The sequence below is a fragment of the Prionailurus bengalensis genome, chromosome B1, assembly GCF_016509475.1.
Source record: "Prionailurus bengalensis isolate Pbe53 chromosome B1, Fcat_Pben_1.1_paternal_pri, whole genome shotgun sequence".
NCBI lineage: Eukaryota > Metazoa > Chordata > Mammalia > Carnivora > Felidae > Prionailurus > Prionailurus bengalensis.
In genome coordinates this window covers 139,104,103-139,126,393 of record NC_057344.1, presented here as the reverse complement: position 1 = coordinate 139,126,393, position 22,291 = coordinate 139,104,103, and the positions used below count along the sequence as shown (strand labels likewise).

General features: G+C 39.3%; 1 protein-coding gene across 2 annotated transcripts in view; it reads right to left on the bottom strand.

The window, feature by feature from the left end:
• The window catches only part of RASGEF1B (RasGEF domain family member 1B), a 562,649-nt gene that overhangs the window by 440,590 nt on the left and 99,768 nt on the right, over positions 1-22,291 (bottom strand). Inside the window, exon 2 of one of the 2 annotated variants that reach the window (XM_043572372.1) lies at positions 16,645-16,692. In XM_043572372.1, coding sequence (XP_043428307.1) covers positions 16,645-16,692 — 48 coding nt within the window. Of the gene's footprint in view, positions 1-16,370; positions 16,469-16,644; positions 16,693-22,291 lie in introns of those variants that run through there. The other variant, XM_043572373.1, reaches the window with a different exon arrangement.

The window sequence follows — 22,291 nt, the reverse complement described above, 5'->3', positions numbered from 1 at the left end:
AAGCTTACGTACTTTCTGAAGGTTTTGGAGAGAATCCCTTTTCTTGACTTTTCTGACTTCCAGAGGCTGCCCACATTCCCTGGCTCATGGCCCTGCACCGTTCCAACCTCCTCTTCCATTGTCACATCTTCTCAGACTCTGATCCTGCTGTCTCTCTCTTATAAGGACCTTGGTGATCGCACTGGGCCCACCAGGATAATATAGTGTAACCTCTCCATCTCAAGATCCTTCACTTAATCATATCCATAAAATCTTTATGCCATGTAAGGTAACATATTCAGTTTCCAGAAATTGGGATACAAGCATCCTTGGAAAAGCCATTACTCTGCTTACCATAGTTTCCATTTTGGGAAATCATGTCACTGACAATAACATTCTTCATGGGTTTTGAATGGCTAATATAAAAGCTCTGTATCAGACTGCACTATTTGCCATCCCATTCTCAATGATTCTAAAAAGAGGTAAACATATCCAACAGCTTTTTATGTGTCTGGTGTGGTCCTGCCCAAGAATTTACATTTGCTTCATTTATTAATTCACTTTCCTTTTATTTCTTCTTATACAATTAGAGAATTTTATTTAAAGTGTGTGTAAGTAGGTCATATTGTCCATACAAATAGTAAAGGAGTCGTTACAAAATGTTAAATATTTACTGCCAGAGGGGGTTGTTGGATTTGGTAGGACTGAGAGCCCCTGAGTTAGAGGGTTGATCATTATTTTTAGTGCACTGAGTGCTCCTGGAAAATCTGCCAGCTGTATTACAAGTCTGGTTGCAGCATTAGCAGCAAGTCTGCAGCTGAAGGTAATATTCCATCAGAATTAGGCCACTAAAGTAAGCAGATGTGCTTAGAGTGTACTGCAAATCTAACTAACCGATTCTTCCCTCTCTTTCTTACCTCTCAGACACTGGACACTTCTTGGCCGACCCTCTTGGCTCCTGACCCTCTGCCTTCAGCCCCAGGGGCATGAAGAAACTGACTGGAGAGTCAGTGAAGGATCACAGACCACTGGGGTCTTTACAGTTTCATAAAACATCACAGAAGGAAAAACATGGCTCCACTGATGAGCACCCTTCCATTAAAGCAAGAGGAGGCAACACGGCCAGGAAGAGGGTAAAAACAGAGAAAGGACAGGAGGACAGGGCAACTGAGGCTGGGAAGAGAGACCCACGAAACTGGGAATAAGGGCCTGTCAGTCTATTTCAGGTTATGGGGTACACCTGAGGCTATCTGTTAAGCTACGGATGTGTAGAGAATTATGGGGAAGAACACACAGTAAGGAAGCAGAAAACAGCCTGGAGTGACCTCAGATGAACTCCCAGAGACTGAAGCAGCATTTCACTACAGCTCTAGCACTGAAATACATGGGTCCACTTCAGCAGCAGGGAGCCCTTGCTCTCCATTCTGAGCTTGAACTTCATGCAGAAACAGTCTCTTCCTCTTTACTCTTACCTCTACAATAGTTCATTATCCTGGTCTCACAGTCTTTAGGTTTATGCCTCTCCCTGTATGCATACATATTTCCTGATTTTCTCTCTCTCTCCCCCCTGCCTACACTCTTCCTTCTTCTCTCCCTCCTCCTAACACTGGCTGGGACAGAAACCATGTAGCATAGGAAAACCAATAAGCTATATCTTGCCATCAAATTAATTCAGCTCCCCCAAGTCAGTCTATACGTGGCTTCTCTGAGGTCATGAACCTATCCCTATCCAGTAGGAATACCAGGATAGTAGAGTCATTTCAACATCCACAGAACTTGATGATCTAACTGTAGGCTGAGCCATCCCATAGTACTATGAACACAAGCAGTTTCTGGATAAAAGTGCCTGGATCCTGGCTCTATCCATTAATAGCTCTAACTTGAACAAGCCACTCAACTTTAAGCCTCAGTTTTCTCACCTATAAAATGGGAAGAAGGATGGGAAATAATAGAATTTATCTCATAAAGTTGTTTTATATATTAAACTTTTTAAAAAGCATGAAACATACTTAGCTCCATACCTGGCATAGGGTAAGTATTCCTAAGTGCTGGCCAAATTTCAGCCTGTTGGCCAACAAGACCATTTTATACATCATCAATTTTTTTGCATTAATTTTATTTATAAAATATTGTATTAAATGTTTTAAATCATGCATTAAAGTACTTATCATGATTGCTAAGTTTTTTGGCACCCTCTTAAACTTTGTATCTACCTTACTTCTCATATCCTAGATCTAGACCTGGTCATGGCAGTGATGCTGTGGTCCTGGAACCATCAGCTCAGGCAGCAGCTCCCAGGAACCCTACAATTTGCATATTAATGTCTAGATTTTCCTTGCCACTCCTCCTTTTGTGGCCTATCATATTTCTCCCTCCTGTTTTAGCCCTATGTTGGTTTGTCTTGTGATCACATTTTTGATGTTTGAGAATATTTTTGTTTGCAGCATTCATGTTTTGAATAATGTCTGGACTTGGACTTCCATCATTATGTAGGAAGCTAGGATATTCATGTATCAGATTCCTAACTTTGGTTCCATTTTAAAGGATAATTATTCTTAGTTTAAACAGAATGCAGAACTACTGTAAGTCAAGGATCTGATGGGAAATGCAAGACTTATGAAACCAAATTATCTTTTACCAGAAAGCCTTAAATATCATAATACATAAGAAAATCTGTTTCAACCAAAAAAAAAAGTTTAAAATTATTCTTTACTAAAGGTTAGCATGTTACTAAAACAAATTGAACCCTAATTAATTGCCAAATAGAATGTGTTTGCAAGAAGACATCTGGAGTTGATCTCAACTAAAATATCTATATGAGGACTTAAAATGCCTCAAAAATAGAAGAAGCATGATATCCAATAGACTAGAGGTCAAAAACTCAAATATCTCTCAGGGTCATGAAAACATAAAGAGCATAAGTTGGAGGGTATCAGGACGACAATGGGACAAAGTGAGGAGGAATGTGGTGAACTGGAGGTGCCTTGCCCTGTTCAGAGGAGAGTGGCTGCTCAGCTAGGGTTGATTATTGTCATTTGGAAATCATGCTAACTTTCCAGATATTCCAATATTTCAGGACAAGTTCCAATTCTAGGTATTTATGTAAAAACACTCACATTTAAATATATTGGCTCAGTATTTTTAAAAGTCACTCAAATGGAGTTCCAGTTCAAGATAGAAACATAGGAAGATTCTAAACTCGCCTCTTCCATGGAACACAACAAATTACACCTATTAATAGAACGATTCCTTCTGAAGAAGAACAGAGGGCTGACTGAACAGCTACTGAACAACCCAAAGACAAGGAGAATGGCAAGAGAATAGCAAGAGGGACTGAGACACGATAACAAAGGGAACCCCACCCCTACTACCAATGGCAATGAGGAGAGACAGAACTGAGGGACCAGGAATAGACCCCTCTGTCCTCAGGCACAGGAAAAAAAAAAACCCATGATTTGAAAGAGCAACTAGCACATAAGAGACAACACAAACTCTGACAAGGAACGGAGGAGCCGCGGGAAAGTTTTCCAGGTCAAAAGGACTGGAGAACAACATGGTTTATGTTCCCACCCCTGCCTTAAAAGCCTAGACCACAGCAGGGTCCTGACACCATAACAGGTGGGTCCAGTCCTCTCAGTGAGCTTACAAGTTCAGCGAGCCTGGGGTCCACAAGCCCATACCAGCCCTAAACATGCTGAGGCACAGAAAAAAGGCCATGGCTTAAAAGGGTCAAGGAACCGAGAACATTCTCTCCCCTTCCACCTCAAAAGCCCAGACTGGAGCAGGATCTGGCCACCATAAGGGGCAGGTTACAGGTGCCATAATTTCAGGGTCCTGAGGCCATAACTGGTGGGTCAGATTGTCACAGAAAGTTTGTAACCTCAGAAAGCCCAGAGTCCACAAGCCCACATCAGCTGTACTGTGGTGCTGGGACACAGAAAACAAGCCATGGTTTTATGGGACTTTTTTGTGGGTTTTTTTTAGTTTTTAGTTTTTTTTTAATTTTTAATTTTTTTTCTTTTTGGTTTTGTGCTTTTCTTGTTCTTTTCTTTTATTATCTTTTTAATTTTACTATTTTTTTCTTTATTCTTTCTATAAAAAGCCACTGTTTAAAACAGTAACTAGCCGGGGCGCCTGGGTGGCGCAGTCGGTTAAGCGTCCGACTTCAGCCAGGTCACGATCTCGCGGTCCGTGAGTTCGAGCCCCGCGTCAGGCTCTGGGCTGATGGCTTGGAGCCTGGAGCCTGTTTCCGATTCTGTGTCTCCCTCTCTCTCTGCCCCTCCCCCATTCATGCTCTGTCTCTCTCTGTCCCAAAAATAAATAAAAAGGTTGAAAAAATAAATAAATAAATAAATAAATAAATAAATAAATAAAACAGTAACTAGCCTATAAGCCACAGCTCCAACCAGCCAACAAAAGTCACCAAGCACACACAGTCTGCATAGGGGATCATACATGACACCACTCCTTCAACTTTAAGAGAAGTAGCCATTTCGCTTACTCCATTGAAACAAACACATGAAGTCAAACGAAATAGGGAAACAGAGAAATATGCTGCAAAGGAAAGAATAAAAAAAAAAACCTCAGAAAAAGAACTAAATGAAACAGAGATATGCAATATACCTGATAAAGAATTTAAAGTAATAACTATACAGATACTCACTTGGCTAGACAAAAGAATGAAAAAAACTCAATGAGACCTTTAATAAAGAGATAGAAAATATTAAAAAGAACCAATGAGAGTTGAAAAATACAATAACTGAAATAAAAAAACAACACCAGAGGGAATCAACAATAGATTAGAGGATGCAGAAGAACATATCAATCATCTGGAAAACAGGGTAATGGAAAGCACATAAGCTGAACAACAAAAAGAATAAAGAAATTTTTTTTAAGGAGGATAGATTAAGAGATCTCTTGGACAATACTAAACATACAAACATTCACATTATAGGGGTCCCAGAAGAAGAAGAAGAGAGAGAGTAAAATGTGTAGGAAACTTTTTTGAAGAAAAAAATAACTGAAAACTTCCTAACCTAGACAGGAAAACAGACATCCAAGTCCAAGAAGCACAGAGAGTTCCCAACAAGATGAACCCAAGGAGATACACCATGGCACAAAATAAGTGTCAAAGGTTCAGATAAAAAGAGAATCTTAGAAGCAACAAAAGACAAATGAAAAGTTACCTAGATGGAAACACCTATAAGGCTATCAGCTGATTTCTCAGCAGAAACTTTGCAAGCCAGAACGGAGTGGCATGATATAGTCAAGGTGCTGAAACAAAAACACCTACAACCAAACATACTCTATCTAGCAAGGTTATCATTCAGATTTGAAGTAAAGGTAAAGAGTTTCCCAGATAAACAAAAGATAAAGGAGTTTATCACCACTAAACCAGCATTACAAGAATGTTAAAGGCACTTAAGGGGAAAAGAAATGGCCATAATTAAACATAAATATGAATTAAAAGGTATAAAATATGACAAGATACACATAAAGCGTGGAGAAGGGAGTAAAAAGGAATTAAAAAAAGTAAAAAGAAAGAAGATTTTTTTCCCTATTTCTGTTTTTTTAAGAATGTATTTGTACTTGAACAGTCATCAAATTAATATGCACTGCTACTTAGGATATTATATATGAACTTCATGGTAACCACAAACCCAAAACCTATGACAGCACACAAAAAAATAAAGAGAAAGGGGGCACCTGGGTGGCTCACTCGGTTGGGCAGCTGACTCCAGCCCAGGTCATGATCCTGTGCTTTGTGGGTTCAAGCCCCATGTCAGGCTCTGTGCTGACAGCTTAGGGCCTAGAGCCTGCTTCAGATTCTATGTCTCCCTCTCTCTCTGCTGCTCCTCCACTCACACTCTGTCTCTCTCCCTTTCTCAAGAATAAACATTTTTTTAAATAAATAAATAAGTAAAGAGAAAGAAAGTAAAACAAAACAGTATAGATACTTGTCAATCACAAAGAAAGAGACCAAGAGAAGAAGAAAGGAACAAAGATGGACTAAAAAAACCAACCAGAAAACAAATTTTTAAATGGCAATATGTACATACTTATGCATAATTACTTTGACTGTAAACAGCCTAATTGATCCAATCAAAAGACATATAGGAGTAAAATGGATTAAAAAACAAGACCCATCCATATGCTGCCTACAAGAGACTCACCTCAGACCTAAAAGGCACAGACAGAAAGTAAAAGGATAGAAAAACATTCACCACACAAATGGAAGTGGAAAAAAAAAAAAAAAGCCAGGGTAGTAAAAGTTATATCAGACAAAATAGACTTTAAAATAAATGCTGTAACAAGAGACAAAAATGAGCATCACATAATGATAAAGGTATCAATCCAACAAGAGGATATAACAATTGTAAATATCTATGCACCAAACATTGGAGCAACTAAATACAAAAAGCAGATATTAACAGACATAAAGAGAGAAAATGATGGCAATAATAATATAATAGGGGACTTTAACAGTCCACTTACATCAGTGGATAGATTATCCAGAGAGAAAATCAGTAAGGAAACAATGTATTTGAATGACCCATTGGACCAGATGGACATAATGATATATACAGAACATTCTATCCAAAACAACAGAATACACATTCTTTCCAAGAGTACCTGGAAAAGTCTCCAGAATAGATCACGTATTAGGCCATAAAACAAGCCTCAATAAATTTAAGAAGACTAAAATAATACTATGCCATTTTTTTCTGAACACAATGGTATTAAACTATAAATAAATCACAAGAACAAAATTGGAAAACCTTGAATAGCCAAAGCAATCCTAAGAAAGAAGAACAAAGCTGAAGATACCACAATTCCAGATTTGAAGATACACTACAAAGCTGTTGTAATCAAAACGGAATTGTACTGGCACAAAAATAGACACAGATCAATAGAACAAACCAGAGACCCCAGAAATAAACCCACATTTACATGGTCAATTAATCTATGACAAAGGAGGCAAGAATATACAATGGGGAGAAGACAGTCTCTTCAGTAAATGGTGCTGAGAAAACTGGGCAGCTCACTGTAAAGGAATAAAACTGAACTACTTGTTAACACCATACACAAAAATAAACTCAAAATTGATAAAAGACCTAAATGTGAGACATGAAACCATAAAAACCCTAGAAGAAAACAGAGGCAGTAATTTCTCTGACATCAGTCATAGCAGTATTTTTCTAGATATATTTCCTGAAGCAAGGGAAACAAAAGCAAAAATAAACTATTGGGTGTCTCTGTCTCTCTGTCTAGATATAGATATAGATATAGATATAGATATAGATATAGATATAGATATAGATATAGATATAGATATATACACACACAGACATACATATATACACACACACAAAGCTTTTGCACAGCAAAGAAAACTATCAATAAAACACAAAGGCAACCTACTGCATGAGAGAAGATATTTGCAAGTGATAAACGATATATCTGATAAGGGGTTAATATCCAAAATATATAAAGGACTTCTACAACTCAACACCAAAAAAGCAAACAACCTGATTTGAAAATGGGCAGAGGATGTGAATAGACATTTTTTCCAAAGAAGACACACAGATGGCCAACAAACAACCTGAAAAGATGCTCAACATCACGAATCATCAGGGAAATGCAAGTCAAAACCACAATGAAATATCACCTCATACCTGTTAGGATAGCTACAATCAAAATAAGAAAAAAATAACAAATGTTAGGATGTGGACATGAAGAAACCCTGGTATACTGTTGGTGGGAATGGAAGCTGGTGCAGCCACTATGGAACATAGTATGAAGGTACCTCAAAAATTTAAAAATAGAAATACCATATCATCCAATAATTCCACAATTGGGTATTTGCCCAGGGAAAATCAAAACACTAATTCAAAAAGATACATGCACCCTTATGTTTATTTCAGTGTTATTTATAGTAGCCAAGACATGGAAGCAACCTAAGTGTCCATCAACAGATGAATGGATAAGGAAGATGTGGTGTATATACACGATAGAATATTACTGAGCCATAAAAAAAGGATGAGATTGTACTATTTGCAACAACATGAATGGACCTAGAGGGTATAATGCTAAGTGAAATAAGTCAGACTGAGAATGACAAATACCATATGATTCCATTCATAAATGGAATCTTAAAACATGAATAAACAAACAAAAAGCAAAATCAGAACTAAAAATACAGAGAACTGATGGTTACCAGAGGTGAGGGTTGGGCAAAATTGGTTAAAGAGAGAGGGAGGTATAGGCATCCAGTTATGGAATGAGTAAGTCATGGGAATAAAAAGCAGAGCATAAGGAATATAGTCAATGATAGTGTAGTAGCAATGTAATGGGACAGATGGTAGCTATATTTGTGGTGAGCACAGCATAATGTATAAACTTATCAAATCACTAAATTGTACACCTGAAACTAATATAACATAGTGTGTCAACTATGCTCAAATTTAAAAAAATCACTCAAATGGGCAAAACATACTAAGCTGTTAATGCCAAATCTCTGCATAGAGATTGTCTATGAATGAAATGTATATATTTTCATTTTTCCTTCTGAAATCCTACCTAAAGCATTTCTGAAAGATGGAAGATTTTAATTTATGTAAATTTAAATACCTTCTTTTTGTTAACCTAAAATAAAAGGCCACTTAGAGAAAGCTATGGACACAAAATCAAAGTTTTGACTTCAGAACTGTCTGACACAAGGGTATCTAGATCAATTCTGAGTTGAAGTGCCATGAATTTTTCAGAGCTCATATACCCTTCAATTACAAGAAGAAATTGCATTGGGGCACCTCAGTGGCTCAGTCAGTTAAGTGTCCGACTCTTGATTTCAGCCCAGGTCATGATCTCACGGTCATGAGATCAAGTCCCATGTCGGGCTTCACGTTAACAGCATGGAGCCTGCTTGGGATTCTCTCTCTCCCCCCTCTCCGCCCCTGCTCCCTCCTCTATCTCTCTCAAAATAAGTAAACATTAAAAGGAGAGAGAGAGAGAGAGAGAAGAAATTGCATCACACTTGGATTGCTTTATGGACTCTTTGTGACATTTCCTGGTATAACCTCACCTACTCTCCTCCTACTACCAAGTTTAAGCTCATTAGCTCTCCTTGTAGACAGACTGTCATTCTGAAACACTGGATTGAATTCAGGTTAGAAAAGCCCATTAAAGGACCAGCTTGAAGAAATACCACAGGAGGATTGGGTAGTGACCATATATAATATTTAATAAGGAGACCTGTACTCAGAGGCATTATTATTTTTCATTTGCTCCAGATATATATGGCAGATGCTTTGAGCAATCCAGCTCAGACAGAATTCCCACACTCCCACAGAATTTATACGAATATCATTTGCTCTTCGATAAAAGGGATTCTTAGAACTGCTGGCCTACACCACCCTTGAAGCCAACTCTTTTGAGTTGGAGATACTAGGCTTAAACTTAAGTAAGTCTGAGTATACATTGTGTCTTTGGAATGTCTCAGGGTATTGGAAAATTAAGGAAGAGAAAACAGGAATGAAGGAGACCTTTGACCTGAGTCACAGGACAATGAGACACAGAGGGACTACAAGCTTTGGTTAGACTTAGATTGCTCTTCACGAAGGCAAGGGAAAAGAATAGGAATAAAATGAAAAGTGAAATGACTCCAATACCCATTTAATAAATGCCATCACATTAAAAACCCACGACACTCTTCCCGAGCCTCAGCCTAAGGCTCCTATTTTCCAAATACCATTCAGTATAACCCAAGTTCAGGAGGGGGGAAAGAAAGCACTGGACAGCCCGTCCCCTGGAGCTCATGGCAATAGAATTTGACCTACATTGCTGAAATGCCTGGTTTGTCCTTCCGGGTTTTTTAAGGATACAATTCACAAATGAGATAACTGAAAAGGTTACTGTCAGTGTGTCTGACACACAGTTACTGATCCTTTGAACAATATTCAACTGAAAAACTTCCCTCTTTCTAGAAAAGTAAAATAGCATTTTTAAAAACCAAAACATAGAAATGTGAATTCAGGTGTCTTTTATTTTTAATTTTGTTTTTCTGGAAAAAATAGTAGGCTCTCCTAGAGTCCCCCATTGTTGTGAGTCTGTAGAGATGATCTCCATCTCTTTTAAATTCATCTTGCTTGTTTTGTCATTTTTTATTTGGGCTGCATCTTCCAGAAAGCCACTTGGTATCTTTCATAGGCCATGGAAAGATAACACAGATGAAAGATAATATGGGCTCCACTTCAGGGATTCTGATTTCCTTCCCATCTCCTGTCAGGACCTTCAAGGGGAATTGCCACTACCACAAAGCAGTGACTTTCAATTTCCCTTAAGCTAGATTCAGTGTTCAGATCCTCGCAGCTACATAAAAGGCCCAAATGACTCTCTCTGATGCCAGTGGGAACACATGAGCAGACAGAATTTTAACTCTTGGGTGCTCATCTTCTGGTTTTTACTTAACTTGCCCAAATCTAGCTGCTTCATTAAAAATTTCTCTGTACTGTTGTTACACAGTGTGTCTCTTTCCTTATATCCTCCCAAGTGGGGCCTAAATCATTCTCAGGGACTCTAGAGGCTCCATGCATGAAATACACAGCCAGGAACAGGAAGGACACTTGAGAAAATACACAAGTTGAAGCAGGTACTCAAAGACAATTGAGCAAAGGCTGTGAGTCATTTTGGGGAAGAAAAGAAAACAGAAAAATTGATCCAGCAATCACACACCTTGGTATTTACCCAAATGAATGAAAGACGTATGTTCACGTAAAAACCCACACATGAATATTTATAGACGCTTTATTCATAATTGCCAAACCTTGGAAGCAACCAAGATGTCCTTCAGTAGGTGAGTGGATAAACGAACTGTGGTACATCCAGACAATAGACTACTGTTCAGCACTAGAATGAAATAAGCTACCAAGCTGTGAAAAGACATGGAAGAACATTAAATGCGTATTATAAAGTGAAAGAAGCCAGCCTGAAAAGGCTACGTATTGTATGATTCCAACAATATGATATTCTGGAAAGGGCAAAACAGTGGAGACTAAAAAGATCAGCGGCTGCCAGAGGCTGGGGATGGAGACAAGAACAGGTGAAGCACAGAGAACTTTTAGGGCAGGGAAACTATTCTGTAGAACACTATAATGGCAGATACACGTCATACACTTTTTGAAATGCATAGAATGTACAACACCAAGAGTGAACCCTAATGTACACTATGGGCTTTGGGTGATAATGAAGCATCACTGTGGGGTCATCCATCATAACAAATGTACCATGCTGTGTGTGAGGGGTGGGGATTGAATGGAGGGCACGGAAGGGCAAAAGAACACTGCTGATGGAGCATAAAGATAGAATTAGAAAATGAAAATAATACCACAGGAAATGTTCAAGAGTCTTTTTTAGTCTTTTCCAGGAAAACCTAAAAGCTACTTCTCCAGGGACCCGAGACTAACACAGGGCTCCATTATTGTCCATAACATGGTTTACTTAAATATACTCAGGTTTACTCAGATATAAACATTTAGAAAGCTCTCAGACACTAGACACCATAGAGAAGGAGGTAGAGGAAAGATACAAATACTAACAAAACACAATTTTTGTTTGGAGGAAAGTAATAGTTCTGTGGGAAGGATGGACTTTATGCTCATAAATAAGGAGGCGGGTGGGGAATGGGGTGGGAGGAAGAGATGATCATGGGCTGAGTAACAAAATGCCAACCTCGATGCTCCAAATTAGAGTACTGACTCACCACCCACTGTATACATTTGTGACCCTAGGTCATCTAATCAGTTAATATATCCTCCAGAATCCATCTTACAGGTAAACAATGTAATTTTAGAAGCAAGGATAAGATCTTTCTACCAACCCAAAATTGTTCCCTCCTTGCTAATGCCAGAAAATTCTACCCCTTCAACTCCATTTCATTAGTTCTATCACCTATTAAAATGCAAATACTCTTAGGAGAGATTAGACTTTAAACCACATAATTCAAGTGTAACTTACTGTGAATTTATTTATCAGATCTGCAGATACGGTTTTAATAGAAAAAAGGATATATGTAGTACACTCAAGATCCCTGAACACCAGAGAAATGTTTGGGCAGGAGACAAAATATTTAAAACACTCTGTTAACCTTAGGCTTTGGCAGTTCAATTTTCTTTCTGATTAAAATCGAATGAAAACAGTGCAACCAAGGAATGTTTGCAAAGCAACCAGAACATTGATTGTATGCTATTTCTAATATTGTTATTAATCTTGAAAAGATAATTGGGGAGTAGGTAAGTACGTTTTGTGGGAAAGAGACAGAAGAGTCTTCTATTTATTTCAGCCTCATTCACTGACGTTCCACACTGGGGTAACAGAGTATTTACTTGCCGAATGAATGGCTACCATGCTAGCCTCCACGACAGCTTCGCCTTAAAATTCTGGCCAAAGCTCATATATAAAGCCCTTCCCTTAGTTCCTTAGGGATACCAGGATATATGGCACTTTTAGGCAGACAGAAAGTAAACACAGAGAGGAAATAAAGCATAAAACAACCCAATTTTTATGGAAGAGGTTCCTGACACTATCTCAGCTGCTTCCAGGGCTCTGAGGCCTTGCCTGTTCCCAGGTCCTGTCTCCCAGTCTATCGATCATGCAAGGACAAAAGGGCCCATACAGCATCACAGCACCAGGCCTGGAGCCCTTAACTCTCCTATCCCTGCACACAAACATCGTATGACCTCCCACCAGAAGCCTAAGAGCTTTCCAGTGCTGCTGCCTCCCAGCCTCTCCCACTCAGCCCCTGAGTCTGCTCTGAGACTCACCTCTTCCCCAGTTATTGAACGACTGTCCTTTGGAAGAGGCAGTTGCTCTCCCTAACACCTCTCTACCACCACACAATCTCCACTGGGTACTAGTCAACTCTGTAGTAGGCCCAATAGATATTTTACCCACATGATAGCATGATAGCAAGAAAGATACACCCATATACACCTGTCAAAAACAAGGAGTGAGAATAAGCATCTGGGTTGATGCATCTCATGTGCCCCCCTCCCCCCCACCCCCGCCCCAGATTGGAAGAAACAGTCTCTAGGGCAGGGTCTGTTCTCTGTTTATATCATCACTCCTGGATACCATTCCTAGATAATGTTTGGTGCAATTAGGTACCCAATGAATAACTGTTGTGTCAAAGAATGAATAAATAAATTCAGTGATTTCCCCCACCTCTTAAAATTTGAATTGAAAGACTAATTCAGTGCCTTGTTGCACCCCTAATAAATTCTGATTTTTAAGGACATCATCAATAAAGCCTCCATTGATCAAGCTCCAGTATTAAATTCTCTCTGCTGTTCAATTTCTGACATAAACACTTAGACATGCTAACCTGGAGCGATAATCAACTAAATGAACAACTCACTGTAGATGGGATCGCCCCAAGGCCAAGAGCAATCCTTTCGAAACTGCACATAGAGTCACTGAGGCAAAATGAGGTCCCTCTACTCAAAACAAGAGAAATGCCATATTTAGCAAGAGCTAATATTAGGAACCTACTATGTACTAGAAATACAATAAGCACATCATTTATATTATTTAATCCCCTAGAACAACCCCAGAAGTTGGGAATTATAATTCTCATTTTGTAGATTTTTTTTTCAAACATTTATTTATTTTTGAGAAAGAGACAGAGTGCAAGCAGGGAGGGGCAGAGAGCAAGAGGGAGAGACAGAATCCCAAGCAGGCTCCGTCCGCACTCTCAGTGCAGAGCCTGACATGGGGCTCAGACCCATGAACCATGAGATCGTGACCTGAGCTGAAGTTGGACGTTTAACCGACTGAGCCACCCAGGCGCCCCTCATTTTGTAGATTTTAAAAATAAGACTTGGAGTGTTTTTGCCCATGGTTACTTGTACAAGAACTTAAAAAGCATAAATTTTGGAGCCAGGTTGGCTAGGTTTAATTTCTGACCGGCCTCATTCTAGATGGATGTCTTAGTACATTCAGGTGGCTATAACAAAATATCACAGGCTGGGTAGCTTATGAACAACAGAAATTTATTTCTCATGGTTCTGGAGGCTGGAAGCTTGTCATCAGGGTGCCCGTGTGTTCACATCTCACTGTGTTGCACACATCTCGCTGTGAGGAGGGGCTAAGGAAGCTCTATGGGGTCTCTTCTATAAGAGCATTAATCCTACTCATGAGGGCAGAGCCCTCATGACCCATGCACTTCCCAAAGGTCCCCATCCTAATATCATCACCTAATATCATCAAATTCCGATTTGAATCTGAGTGGGGCACAAATACTCAGAGCACAACACCGGGCAAACAGAGCTTAACACATCTCTGCCTCTGTTTCCTCATCTACGAAAAGGAACTAATAATGGTACCAGTTGCTAAATTATTATCTCTCATCTCCAAACCCTTCTTTCTGTAACCTGGTTTGTGATCTAGGCCTGGGGCTCTGAGAAACACATTCCTGCACAGTCGGCTGACTTCTTGTTAGTTCTGCCAGTGAGAAGCACTAGAGGGGGTGCAGAGGGGGAGAAGCGAGAAGGAACTTGCTCCCTCAGCTGTGCTTCCTCTGGGCCTCACACCAGCAGCATTATTCTTCTGTGCTTCCTGCACAGCCACTGAGTCCAGTCTGGCCACATGTGCAGACTCACAGCATGCTGGCCAGCACCCGCTCCTCAGAGGTCTGAACCTCAACTCTGTGGGTCCCTTCCTCTAAAGATCTAAGAAGTTTTCATAATCCCATCTCTTCGCCTTATTCCCTCCACCCTGGGGGTGATACCTGCTTCCTGGAATTGCTCCCCACCCCCACCCCTATAGTCTTCTTTTTGTTTATTTAAACTTTTTTTAATGTGTATTCATTTTTTAGAGAGAGGGAGAAAGACAGAGCACGAGCAGGGTGGGGCAAAGAGATTGGGAGACACAGAATCCGAAGCAGGCTCCAGGCTCTGAGCTGTCAGCCCAGAGCCCGACGCAGGGCTCAAACTCACAAACTGTGAGATCATGACCTGAACCAAAGTCAGACACTTAACCAACTGAGCCACCCAGACACCCCTTTGTTAATTTATTTAAATTCAAGTCAAGGGCAAAAATGCTCTATGCCATGTAGTAATGGTTTCAGGAGTAGAACCCAGTGATTCATCACTTACATATAACACCCAGTGCCCCTCCCAACAAGTGCCCTCCTTAACGCCCATCACCCATTTAGCCCATCTCCCCACCCACCTCCCCTCCAGCAACCCTCAGTCTGTTCTCTATATTTAAGAGTCTCCTATGATTTGTCTCCCTTTCTGTTTTTCTCTTATTTTTCTTTCCTTCCTCTATGTTTTGTACTCTTCCCATTACCTAGTTAACAACTTTACAACCGGGTAACAGTTCTTTATATTAAATTTTCTCTGTTCAAATTACTGGTGTAATTTCATTCTGCCAACAGACCCTGGGGATACAAGAACACCTATGTCAGAGGGCTGTAGAGAGTATTAAATAAGTTGATCGTTGGAAAGTGCTCAGAACTGTACCTGGAGCACAGTGTTTGCTCTATCAGTGTTAGCTGTTATTAGCAGGTAAGTGTTGAGGCTGGGCTGGAACCCCTGTCTGCCTGTCTTCTTCCCAAGCAACATGATGTTCTGCTAATAAAAACAGTTACTATGTACTTAGGCACTGGGTTTAGTGCTTTCACAGATGTTACCTCTTTTAATCTCCTTAAGCACCTCTTAGATGCTTTGCATTCTTGAAGTGTTTTTTCTCTAACAATTAACATCAAGAAAGGTATTCTGAGTTAACTCATCCATTATCCTCAAAGGTTCAGCAAGTACTCCAACAAGTTCAAACATCGACATTAGAATAATAATTTTTTAACATGGACTTCTCCAAATTCTAATAAATCTATTTATATCATCGCCCTATGTATCACCAGGAATTAACATAATTTAAATATATGTAAATGTGTATGTCTGTGTGTCTGAGGATTAAGATTTTGGAATTTCAAATTTTCTATTGTTTTGATCTAAAGTATCAATGAAACAATATTAGGATTTTAAAAATTAAATGCCTATTTTGTGCTAGGCACTAGGATGTAAGTGTTTTCACATGTTATCTCATTTTATCCTTAGAATATACTTCACTAGTAGGTACAATCATCTTCTTTGTACAAATGTGTCCAAGGTCACATAGCTAATAAAGTAACAGAACCAGGGATTGAAAGCAATTCTTTCTAACTCAGAGCTCATGTTTTAGCCAATTCGCCACAGGTCATAGGTGAGGGTCATTCTCCATAGCAGATCCTGAGAGAATAAAGTTTAGTGGACACATGAACTGAGATAGAAACAAATTCCTTCACTGCCAAGGGCTTAAAAAATACGAGAACTGAATCTGGCACATTATCTTCTGACCTTGCTTTCAGAATTGCTTGTAAGCCATGAGAAATTCTCAGCTTCTGTCACTGGGTTTCCAGAATCTCTCTTGTTCCATTTCATTTCAAGGATTTCTTCTCCCATTTCAGGTTTGCTATTGTAGAAGCAAAGTAAATGAAAATTCCAAAATACCTTGTTTCTGGGAGTATCCTTACCTTCAAAAAAGAAATCATTCTCTTTTTTAAAAATAAATAAAAGCATCCACCAAAATAATTATTTTTTACAGAATGATGCAGAGGGGAAAAAAACATACCTTTTGCTTCGTGCTTGATTTCAGGCCGACTCGGGAGTGACTTTTGGACTAGAGGAAAAATGAGAAAGAAATCTATGAAGCATACAGTGAAACAGCAGGACTTATTCTGAAGTCATTTCTTTTAGAAGGTATAAGTTTTAAGTTAAAATCCTCTTCTCTATCCTTCCCTCATAGACTCTAGAAATCTAAGAATGGAAGCACAGCATAGAGTCCCATGTTGAATTTTAGTCCCATGTTGAACAGAAGACTGTGGAAGGTCTGGAGCTGAGAATGTGAAGGTGTACCTACGCTTTGTCAGTGCCTTGCTCATAGTGACTGATTCAGCATCTTTCCTAGAGGACGCTGCAGAAACCACAAAGTGCAGCATGTGAGGAAATAACCCCAGCTGTAATAAGGCAAAAGGAAAAAGGCGGGGGGGGGGGGGGGATGAATAAAAGAAGAGGTGTGAAAGAAAGATGAGGAGGGGAAGGGCACAAATGCTCTGTAAAATGGAAAAGGACAAAACAGGAGCAGAATGAGGAAAATAGTACATTGATGCCAAGATTTCCAAGTGCATTTCTATAGGGCAGAATTTACTCTCTGCTAATTTAAACACATTTTCATTACATTGAAACAAAACTCTCACAAACATTAGTTCTTAGAGAAGACTTTTTGTTTTCCAGTTGGTTCATGATTATCTAATCTTATTTGGAATTAGGAAAGGTAAAACAAGCACTAATCTATGCATGAGAATACTTTGGTATGGAATACCAATAGGATTTTTCTCCCAATGAGAAAAAAGCAAAAGTCAACCTTACTATGTTTAGCATTCAGATAGTGAATATATTTGGCTCTAAGTGCACCATGAATCAAAGTTAACTCTAAACCAATTACCACAATATAGCTAGAAAAATGTCTAATTTGGTAGTCCTCACACTGTTGGATCTCAGGATCCCTTCACATTCTTAAAAATTATTGGGGCTCCCAAAGAGCCTTTGTTTATTGGGTTATATGCATAGGTAGTCACTGTATTAGAAATTGGAACTGAGAATTTTTTTTAAATATGTATTTATCAATTTGTTTTAAAATAGCAATGATAAACCCATTACATGTTAAATAAATAAAATTTATTTATGTATTTTGTGTCTATCCCTAAATACAAAAACAATTAGTCAGAAAATGGCATGTCTTTATATTTTTGCAAATCTGTAATGTTTAGCTTAAATAGAAGACAGCTAGATCCTCATATTTGCTTCTGCATTTAATCTACTTTGATAAGAATATATTTTTGGTTGCATTAAATAAAGAAACTTCAGCCTCACTCAGATATGTGGTTGAAAAAGGAAAGAGCATTTGTAATAATCCATTCAGATAATAGTGAATATTCTTCTCTGATAATATGCAAAAACTTGACAATTATAGTTTCTTAAAGGTTGGTTGCAATGAGAATCTGAAATCATATAACGAACTGCTACATAAGAATTTGCTGGTCTATCTTGCACTGTTTTTTAACGTTTATTTATTTTTGATAGAGAGAGACAGAGTGCAAGCGGGGGAGGGGCAGAGAGAGAGGGAGACACAGAATCCAAAGCAGGCACCAAGCTCCGAGTTGACAGCAGAGTCCGACGCAGAGCTCAAAACCACGAACCCCGAGATCACGACCTGAGCCAAAGGAGGATGCTCAACCGCCTGAGCCACCCAGGTGCTCCTATCTTGAACCCACACATAGATCTTTCACCCACACATGATTTTGTAGCATCATGTATTATTTCATTTGGAAAAGAGTGGTTCCATGAATTATGTAGGTTTCCCAAATATTGACATATTTCATTACGTAATATGAAAGAAATCACATTTGTTAATCACCAACCTCAGTAGAAAATCTTCAAATGTTGGTAAGCTATCAAGCTCACAGTAACAGATACAAGTGTTCCAAAATTCCAATTTTCACTTGAAAGCTTGAATTCTATCATGGGCAACAAACACTGTCAGTCGCCTTTCATGAAGTGACAGGCTCACTTCATTCATTTCTGTGAACACGTCTGCCAGCCACACGAGTCTGAATATAACTGGAGTTCATCACTCGTTCTTTGAAGTTAAAATGGTGTTTCATGAAAAAAAGAGGCTACTTTGGCTCACAATTCAATCAAACCAGTGCTTTTCTTCAAAACAGCCACTGGAAGTTGTATGCAGCAGAGTACTTTTATGCATACCTCCCATTTTGTCACCTATCATCCTAAAAACAGGTAGATTCAAAGGCTGAAATATAGCAAACCTAATAATTTTTACTATTTCAACAAGGGCATTTTTAAGTGAAACTGGCATCTTATTTCCTGCAATGCAAATGCACTGTGGTGAAATTATATAATGACTACTAGTACAGCTTTGGTGCTACTGCCTCAATTCATGTGGAAGCACCAGCAGTTCTGGTCAGCCCTGCTCTTGCACAATCAGTGCAGATGTCATCCAGTTTAACAAAAAAAAAAAAAAAAAAAAAAAAGGAAAGATCTTAATATTACTTATGAGGAGAGTTTGGCTTCTCAGATTTCCTTTGAGAACCACCATTCTTAGTCATTTAAGCAGTTGAGTCTAAGTAATTAGACTCTCCCACACTCAAAGAAATGGAGCTTAGGAAGAACAGAGCCAATGAAAATCAAGGTCTCATTGTCCCTTCCTCCTTCCTGCTGTCTTAGAGGAGAGAGAAAAAGAGACCAACCAGGAGTAAGCATCCCTTCAATGGACAGAAGCCAGAATGGGGAGGGAACCTGATCATAAATCTGCAGTGTTCATCTTGCACTTACTTACACAGCGGTTTGAAATCTAGACTATTATGGGGTGAGTTGCTTCCCCCCAAATTCATTTGTGGAAGTCCTAACTCTCAATGCCTTAGAATGTGACTGTATTTGGAGATAGAGCCTTTAAAGAGGTAAGTCAGATAAAATGAGGTTCAGTGGGTGGGCCCTAATCCTATATGACTGATGTACTTGTAAGAATATGAGATTAAGACATAGACAACATGCACCAACAGAGGAAACCATGCAAAGACAAGGAAGACGGCCATCTGCAAGCCAAGGAGAGAGATCTCACCAGAAACCAGCCCTTGCTAACACCCTGATCTGGAACTCCTAGCCTCCAGGACTGTGAGAAAATAAATTTGTGTTCTTTAAGCCACTCTGTTTATGGTATTTTATGATGGCAGCCCAACAAACTAATATTACATAGACCCTGACAAATCCTCCTCAAAAAGTCAAGAATCTAAAATGTGGAGGTCCAGCAAAACCAAATCCTGAGTAAAAAGGGGCCATTAACATCACATTCATTGTCAACCACTTAACATCCTAAGGCAGAATGTCTTCATCAGCGGTCCTCAAACTTCAGAGTTCATAAAGATCATTTGGGGGGCTGTTAGCCATGCAATTTGCCAAACCCCAACTCCAGAAATTCCAAATCAGAAGTTCTGGGTGGTCCCCAGGAATGTGCATGTTAATGAGCACCCCAGGGAATTCAAATAGATACATGGTACACAAACTACAATTTGAGGAAGACTTGCCTGCCAAGGACAGCAGTAACTTGGGATGAGAAGTAAGAAAATACAGAAACTGGCACAAATTCCCTCTCACTTTCTCTTTGAAGAATCCAAATACATGAATCTCTTTTTCCTTCCCCTTTTAAATGCCTGGTGTTAAAATTCTTAATTTGGTTGAACCAGTGGGTGGGCAAGGATAATTGAAACGGGCTGAATGTTGGTAAATTACTCAAACAAGTCCAAAAGTAGCTTTGCAACAGTTATTCAACCTTTCCAACTTAAAAACATAAGCAAACAAATTCTGAGTTTGTTTATATTTTTAGAAATTTAGAAATTGGGTTTTTATATCATATTCTATCCATCATCCATGGATTCAGACTTTGTACTCCATTTAGCCATGAGAATAAACATGAGCTAAAGGACAGGCTTCCATTTATAAAGGGGATTAAAAGTTGTGATGGTTAATTTTATGTGTCAATTTGACAGGGCTAAAGGACACCCAGATAGCTGGTAAAATATTATTTCTGGGTGTATCTGTGTGGTGTTTCTGAAAGAGATTAGCATTTCATTCAGTTGACTGAGTAAAGAGATCCACCCTCACCAGTGGGGGTGTAGTGGGGGGGGACGGTAGCTGGGGGCACATCTTCCAATCCCTTGGGCTTCTGAATGGAGCACAAAGGAGAAGGAAGGACAAATGATCTCTCTCTTTTCTTCTGCTGGGATATCCAGCTTTTCCTGTCTTCAGACACAGGAGCCATGGTTCTCAAACCTTTGGACTCCAGAACTTATACCACTGACCCCCTAGTTCTCAGGCCTTCAGACTCGAACTGAATTATATCACCAACTTTCTTGGTTTTCCAGCTTACAGATAGCAAACTGTGGGACTTTTTGGCCTCCAAAACTGCATGAGCCAAGTCTTTTAATAAATTTCTTTCTTTCTTTCTTTCTTTCTTTCTTTCTTTCTTTCTTTCTTTCTTTTCTTTTCTTTCTTTCTCTCTCTCTCTCTCTCTCTCTCTCTCTCTCTCTGTGTGTGTGTGTGTGTGTGTGTGTGTGTGTGTGTGTGTATCCTACTAATTCTATTTCTCTGGAGAACCTTGACTAATACAAAATCCAATCCAATTCCAGAGAAATAACATTTTCATTTGATATTAAATGAGTTCTTGGGTCTCTCCTGGTCAATGTCTTATCTAGACAGAATGGAGGTTGGACCTTGTAAAAGTTGACCTGCATTGTACATATCATACTATACATTCAGTCCCCCATTTACAAACCTGTAGCCTTCTAAAGATTTCTTTCATTAGTTAGGTATTAAGGACTTAGAGCTTATTTTCCCCGTAGAAATAATTCTATAGGCTACAACACAAAGGCCTATTTAATGTTGAATATAACTAAGATGCTACACAATTTCAATAAAAAAATAGTATACTATTTGGTAACAGTCATACAAAGCAGAAAAATGATCAAGTCAATTAAGAAACCATTTTGTTTTTCCCACTAACAGTATCTTCAAAAACTGAATGAATCAAAAAGCATATTTAATTTGAAGAGGATAGAGACTAAGGTAGAAATTCTGGAATTCGGAAGAGGCCTTGTTAGAAATGTCAAGAAATGTTATTTACTACTAATATGTCTGATGCCCTCACCTTCCCCTCCCAAGCAGATAGTTTTGCTTTTCTTGATGCAAGTGCATCCCCAGCTCTACTCTGATCTTTAGGAGCCATAGGGTCACTCAGGACTAAAAACTGGCGAAGACTAGCAGAAAAACAAAGCAGGGTGTCAGCTAGCTCCCTGTAGCAGATGACACTGAGACCAGGCCAGCCCTCACTAGGGAATGACTACTGCCTATTGTCACCTGTACCTCAGCTTGAAGAACACAGAAATGGGGGAAGATCATCAAAAGAGGGAAAAAATTGGGACACCTTGGTAGCTCAGTCAGTTAAGCATCTGACTTCAACTCAGGCCATGATCTCACGGTCGTGAGTTCGAGCCCCATGTCGGGCTCTGTGCCGACAGCTCAGAGTCTGGAGCCCACTTCAGTTTCTGTGTCTCCCTCTCTCTCTGTCCCTCGCCTGCTCATGCTCCGTTTGTCTCTCTCTCTCTCAAAAATAAATAAGCATTAAAAAAAAGAAAGGAAAAAGGAAA